This window comes from Myotis lucifugus, unplaced genomic scaffold, assembly GCF_000147115.1.
Source record: "Myotis lucifugus unplaced genomic scaffold, Myoluc2.0 scaffold_61, whole genome shotgun sequence".
Classification (NCBI taxonomy): Eukaryota; Metazoa; Chordata; class Mammalia; order Chiroptera; family Vespertilionidae; genus Myotis; species Myotis lucifugus.
Window position 1 is genome coordinate 2,374,249 of NW_005871109.1, and position 7,009 is coordinate 2,381,257.

General features: G+C 53.1%; 1 protein-coding gene and 1 non-coding gene across 2 annotated transcripts in view; one reads left to right on the forward strand and one right to left on the reverse strand.

Moving 5' to 3' along the window:
* Positions 1-1,936: 1,936 nt before the first annotated feature.
* Positions 1,937-7,009, reverse strand: part of MICAL2 (microtubule associated monooxygenase, calponin and LIM domain containing 2) — a 140,477-nt gene continuing 135,404 nt past the window's right edge. The window contains 2 exon segments of the mRNA XM_014456602.2: positions 1,937-3,100; positions 5,714-5,816. Of these exon segments, the coding sequence (XP_014312088.1) occupies positions 3,060-3,100; positions 5,714-5,816 (144 nt within the window). The 3' untranslated portion in view covers positions 1,937-3,059.
* LOC111826228 lies at positions 6,057-6,180 on the forward strand. Its single transcript, XR_002829515.1, has one exon. It is a non-coding gene; the product is annotated as a small nucleolar RNA SNORA28 (small nucleolar RNA).

Here is a 7,009-nt window from a genome sequence, read left to right on the forward strand (position 1 = left end):
GTCAGTGCGCGTCATAGCGACCTGTCATTCCTGGTCGGTCACTGTTAGGGTCAATTTGCATATTACCCTTTTATTATATAGGATGTTGAGTTTTAAAAGTGGATATCGTCAGATTTGTGTCATGTTTTTCCTATGTAATTTTTTCTGTCTATGGTTTTAAAGCTTAGAAACTTACCACCCCAAGATCTAATCAATACTCAAGTCTATTTAATTCTCTTATTTTACTTATTTTGATGTCAAGTCTTTAATCTAATGTCTCAGGAAGAACGAATACTCTACTAAACACTTATGTAAAGTGTAATATGCAAAACAAAAACGCCCCCAAACGAAAACACTCCTTAAGTAGGCATGGGAGAGCGCACCTGAACGAAGTGAAGTGAACTTCTTCACCAGAGAGCTCCTCAGAGGCCTGAACGTGCTAATAAACCTGTGGATCTCTAAGGTGAGGGAGGACTGGCACGACCAGTATAAAACATTTTTCAAACTTGGTGCCTGTGGAACCCTTTATTCACAAAGCACCTCTTGGAGCTAGTATTCCATTGCCACCTTTTGGAAAACGTTGCTTTAACCCAACGTCAAATAATAATAATAATAAAAAAAATCAAAGGCACACTCTCTGCTCCACGAGAGTGAGGCCCTTTGTCTGTTTCATGCCCTGCTGTGTTCCCAACACCCCGAAGATGCTCGGTGTCAGTGGAGTAAACATGCGCGTGCAGGTACAAATGAACCAAACAAATCAAGTCCGGTACACAATCCCGAGGCACACACATTCCAAGGTGCAGGGAGAGGCAGGGGCTTTGTGTGGCTCACTGCCAAGGTGCTAGGACCTAGCCTATGCCTAGACAAACACTCGAACAGATACATGACTAAAGGAATGAGTTACTTCCCAACCCAGCTCCTGACTTCAGGGAGAAGGGCAGAGGATCTCACCTGGGTAAGAGGCTCTCACCTCGGTCACGACCCCAGGCCGCTCTGAAGGCAGCTTCAGGCACCTGCCGCTGGGCTAGAGGCCCAGGGCCCCAGAAATGCCCCTTGGGAGGTACGCGGGCCGTGGATTCACAGATGAGTTTCACGCCAGCGTCAGAAGCTCAGCTGCCGGCAGCCTGGCAACGGCAGGCCTCCCACCCTGAGGAGGCTGGAGACCAGGCGTCTGAGGGCAGGTGGGACTCGAAGCCCTTCCTTTAAGGACAGCCTAGAGTCGGACCAGCGCCTGTCATGGGGCTGTCCTCAGAGTGGCCCTGTGAGCGGAGCTTGCGGCCTGAGTCACTGAGTCATTGAGCCTCGGGGGCAGGACAGGTGTCTTAGGATCACAGGTGGCCCTTCGCCTGGATGAGCACACCTGCCATGCTCACCGCCATCCTTAAACCAGCGTCTGCTCCTTCCTTCTGACCTTTCACCCATCGCTGAGCTGACTCAGCGTCAAACTGCCGAGAGCAGCCTCTGTCCTATAGGAACCTACGTTGGCACACGGGTCCCGAGTAAAGCGCTCCGTCAGGTCTGAGGCTCGGATGTGTGGGGAAGTGGGTGCCCGCAGCTGCTAAGCCAGTCTGCTCCCAACAGCTGAGGTGACACGGACCCTCACCAGCCACGTCCGGCATCGAGAGCAGAAAAGTGCCATGAGTTTTCAAGAAGGAGATCCCAAAGCCGGGCCCAGGAGCATGGGTGACTTTTTCCAAATATTACCCCCGGGTAATATTTACGTTCAGAGTGCCCAGCGCAGCCCCAGAGAGTCCCACGTCACCACACGAGCAAGTCCCACCAGCAGTTTAGGGAAGACCGGCCCCCTAAATTAATGCCTGTGTTCCAGGTTTGAGCAGCTTCCATGGCAAAGAAGAGAGGAAACAAGGAGCTTTATAAAGAACCATATTTATTTTCATTTACAGCATCATATACCATAAATAAAGCTAAACATTGTTCGCTGTGTGCAAAATACAGGGTTCGGTGTGGCACTGGAGATGACCCCGGAGGGTCACAAACATGCGCTGGGGGGAGGGGGCAGGCTAGCTGACGAGGGGGCTGGGAGGGGAGGGGAGGGCGGTCTTTGGTTGACATTCTATAAAGGGAGGGAGACTCTGCAAGAGAAGATAAGAGAGAGCAATGACTTCGCACTGGCTGGGAGCTGCACGGGTGCAGTGAGGAATGCAGCATGCAGGGCAGGGCAGCCAGGCCTTGGGTCGGCGTGTCTGGGCCGCGTGCAGGACAGACGCCGCATGCAGCCTGAGCCCTGAGGCCTGGCCTACGGTTCCTGGCACTTTGTGCTGCTGCTCCAGGTAACGAGTCAGCAGAGAGAGCAGCTTTGAGCAGGCCTGGGGGGCACTGAACCTGGCCGCTGAAGGCCTGGGGCTGGACTGAGTCCTTTCTCAAGGCCATCCCTGGCCGGGGACATGATGGCTCTCGGGGCAGCTTCTGCCTCCTCTGTTGCTTTGTGAGCCACGGAGGGAAGGAGAGCCATGGCAAAACTTAACATCTGTGGGGTAGGCTACGGCCGGGAAGGTGTGTGCTAGGGAAACTGCCATGTGTGGTCCCAGTGCAGAGCCTGGATGGAGGAGGTGAGGAAGCTGGGAGTACTGCTCTAATCCCTCCAAAAAGAGTCGCCTCTGGTTTTGATCAGTGGCATCCATGATCTTCATATTAGAACCAGTTTATGTACAAGCTTTTTCAGAGGCTCCTAGACAGAGGTGTTCTTTTCACAGGTGACAGAGCCCCCCTACGGCACTGTCTCCCAGTCAGAGCTAACCCTCCCAGGAAGGTAAGCGGCCTGGCTTTGTCAGTGCAACCGGCAAAGCATGCGCGCAAGCCACAGAGGGATGGCGGCAGGCGGGCATGCACCGGCCGGCTCCCAGGTCAGTGGAATGGGAACCAGCTTTGGCGCTGAACACCACCCCACGCTGTTCGCCCGCCATGCCACCCGAGGCGTCGTTAGTTAGTACGCAAGACACTTGCAGTGAGCACTGCCAGGACCGCGGCGGGAGGACGGGTGCGGAAAGCGGCGTAGGGGTTAGTCAGTCCCACTCTCGGAAAATCCGCAAGGAAACCAGTCACCTCAGAGCAGAAGTGGGTCAGCCAAGAAGTGGGTGCAGCACTGGAAGGCTGAAAGGAACTGACGGCCACAGTGCAAGGTGGGAAAGAGAGAGACAGAAACGAGAATTTAGTTTTGGGGGAAGAGGAAAACGACCGACAACAAGAGGAGACGTGGGAATTGAAAACAAGGCCATCATTGAAAACGGGGACACGTCCCCACACGCGTCACGCTGGCTCCGGACAGGGGAACCTTCCTGGTGGTGAGCCGCCCCTTCGCTGCTGCCGCCGTGGGCACGTGTGGTTTGCATCTGCATCCCCGGCCCCGATGTCCTCTGGGCCCTGGTTTTACTCCAGGGTCTCACAGTCGCTCTTGAACCCATTGTGGAGGTTTAGAGCCCCCCCCACCTGCCCCCTGCCCAGGATCCACTGTGTGTTTGGTGCTGCCCACCAGGAAGGTTCAAAGTCGCAGAGCATACAAACATCTCAGGCTTCTGACAGGCACACCCTGTCTCACCAGAGGAATTCAAACCCGTCCCTTTAAGGCCATTCGTGACCTTCTCAGAGATGCTCACTGTGGCTCCTGGAGCCCGCACAGAGCTCCTCAGCCTGCCCTGCACTGACAGTGACAGGGGACAGTGACACAGCTGAGCCTGTGTTCACACCGGGACCTGGACAGCCTACTTTCTGGAATCAAACATACAATGACTCGAGGGCTCCTCCCGCCATGCTGAACATTACAATCCCAGCACAATTTGGGGAAAACACAATGCAAGTCATCGGACTGAGAACAGGCCCAACAAGGACTGAGGTGTCGGTCCCCACGGGCGTGGCCACAGCCATCCCCTGTTTAACCCAAGGACTTCAGGGAAGTGTTTGTAGAAATGCCTTCCCCCTCCTCACCCTGCAGAAACGTGCCATCTCCAAGTGCTCAGGAGCTCCGGCTCCAAACCCTCACCAGGCTCCGTCCCCACGTGGCCTAGAGGAGATCTCTAGGGTGACAAGTGTGTGGAGATGTGTCCGGCTCAGCAACTCTAGCTACACTGAGCAGGGCCGAGGCCTTTTTCTGTCAGCCTCTCCATTGTTCCACCAGACCCAGCAGCTGTGCATGTCCAGGCAGAGTGGGGTGGGGGCAGCTTAGGCCTCCTCCGGATGCCCAGAGGGAAGAATGCAGGTAGGCCAGTGCTTGGTTTTGCCCCTAATAGGACATATTTCTTTGCATCAGTCAATAAACAGCTTCCACTCCCAGCCTTCCCTGCCAGTCAAGACACAGGGACCTTCCCTCTGGAGGTCTTACGCGTTCCTTTCCTAGGACAGCATGAAGAATAAATGGTTTCGGGTTGCTTTGACCAAATATGCACATGGCCGGGTTGCCAGCTCGGGTGGTTAAGCTGCCAGCATGTCTGCGAGCAGTGCTCACTGGGTAGGCCACACTGCCCAGAAATATTGCCCTGAGGTGCTAACAGATGCCCTCAGTCCCAAAGGACGTGACAGGAGAGGGCAGATTCTCCCTCAGCCTGACCATGAAGGACCTTGAGAGGCCTTGGCTCAGACAGCAGCCTGGGCTGGGGACCTGATAGGGAGCCCCGGGGGTCGGGGGGTGGGGGGCTACTGGTCCAGGCCGCCTGCTGACATAGCCCCTTCAGCAGTGGCGTCGGCTTGTGGGGCTCTGTGGGGTCAGGTGCCAATGGGCCTCGCTGCAGTGCTCGGCAGTGGGAGGGGAAAAGGCTTGTTTGTAGCAATCTGTGCTAAACCCCACGGTTCTCTCTCACTTGGCTGTAGTTTGGGATGGGAGGCGGGGGAAACTTTAAGCTACTATTTTACATCAAAACAAGGGAGCAACACAGTCTCAGAGGGAGGACATATAACAGCCAGCTACACACTGCCATGCGCTTTGTACGCGTAATTCTACTCTGTTCTCCTACTCTTTTCTTCTAAAATGAGTATGCTTCCACGTTGCAAAAAATTGCCCTCCACCTTCCCCCCCCTTGACAAGTGGCACCCGGGTACATAAATCGAGGCACTGTCAGGAGATGGCACACTCACTTTTGTTGACAGAAAAGCCCAAATCGTTCACGTGGCAGGCAGTGACTCTGACTAAAACTGACGGTGTGGAAGGGGTTTGTCATACCAGTTATAAACTTCAAACCCGTGTTTCGAAATCTCAACACACATTGTAAAAAAAAAAAAAAAAAAAAAAAAAAGCTTGTTCTTGGATTATTAAAAGGTAAATATTGAAATGTAAACCTAGAAATACAGCTCGCTTTGGTATAAAAGAAATGCAGATCTATAAAAAACATCCTTCATGTCGCGCTGGCCCCAGCACCCTGACAAGGCCGGCGCAGGCGGCCAGCTCTTTGGCTTTTGCAAACACGTGGCCATCTACCCTGGAAACGGGGAGGCCCTGGGGGCAGCGCCCGTCAGGAGAGCTTGCCGGGGAAGTGCCCGAGCACCCAGTCGCGGATGCTCTCCAGGGACTCCTCGGACTCCCGGTACATGGAAGCCAGGACCTCGGAGAACACCCACAGGAGAGGCAGCCCGAGGCTCAGGAGCTCATAGGTGAAGCAGTAGTTGTAAGCATTGTCCCTGAAATGCTGGCCGAGGGCGCGCAGGAGTCCCCGAATCCAGTTAAGCAGGCTCCAGGGCAGCCTGAGAGGCCAGCTTAGCGCCTTCCTAAAGGAGGAAGTGGTGATACCTGGGGGGCTGCCTGTTGGGGGGCCCAGGGCAGCGGCTGCGCAAGAGCTTTCCGTGGGAGGTTCTTGCCGAGGGGCTTCGTGCTCCGGCCACATTCCCTCCTCCTGAGAAAGATCAAAGAGAGGCAGTGAGTTCATGATGCTCACAGGACCCTTCTGGCAAAGCAGACCAAGAGACCAATAAAAATAGAACTTGAGCTTCGACCTATGAACCAGGAGGTCACGGTTGGATTCCGGCCAAGGGCACATGCCTGGGTAGCGGGCTCGATCTTTGGTGTGGGACGTGCAGGAGGCAGCCGATCAATGATTCTCTCTTATCATTGATGTTTCTATCTCTCTCCCTCTCCCTTCCTCTCTGAAATCAATAAAAATATATTTTAAAAAATTTGAGCTTACTATAGCAATCAAGTCTAACCGATTCCGGTGCTCTCTTCTCTACGAGAAAAGCAGTTATATAGACGTAGACAGTGTAATATATCTATATCTTTAGAACTTGGCAGAACCAGCCTCAAATTTCATCGCTCATGAACTGCCCAGGGGGGCTGAACATGGGCACATCTTTCCTGGGGGACAATTGATCACGGGGCTCACGATCCTTTACAACACACATTTCTCCAATCACATTTCTAATGGTCTGCCCTAAGTGAATAATTTGCAATATGGATAAGTATGCACGTACAAAGATGCTCACTATAAAAATATTTATAAGGTAAAGATATTAAACAACATGAACATTCAACAATGTGGGAGTCATTAAATACATTATTGACCATGTTTTATAGGCACCCAATATTTATGCTCCTAAAGAAGTTGTAATGACATGGGAAACTGTTCTTGATACAGTGTTAGCGAGAATAGAAAGATAAAACTGTAGCGGTAGGATTCTGACCCGTTACCATCTATGCACAGAGGAAGAAGTCTGGAAGGAAATGCTTGTCACAAAATCACGGTTTTCTCAGGAGAGTGGCAGTGGGCTCTTTAACCTTCCTTCTTTATGTATCTAATTTATTTGTCCATGTTTTCTACATTGAGCCTAGATTAACATGTAATCAGAAAACAGCTGTCAGTGGTGGCTCTGGGCTGGCGGTGGTATGACTCAAGGCATGGAGGTATTTGCTAAGAGCTGCCAGAGGGGGCACTAGAACAAGCTCATCATGTTGCTGACATCCCAGGGCTGAGGGAAAGGACTTGGAAACCTAGCAAAGGTTGGCCCCCTACTAGGCATCCCTACAAACTGCGCCCTGTGTTCCACGGGGGGGGGGGGGGGGGGGGGAGGTGGAGAAGACAGGGCCCGCAAC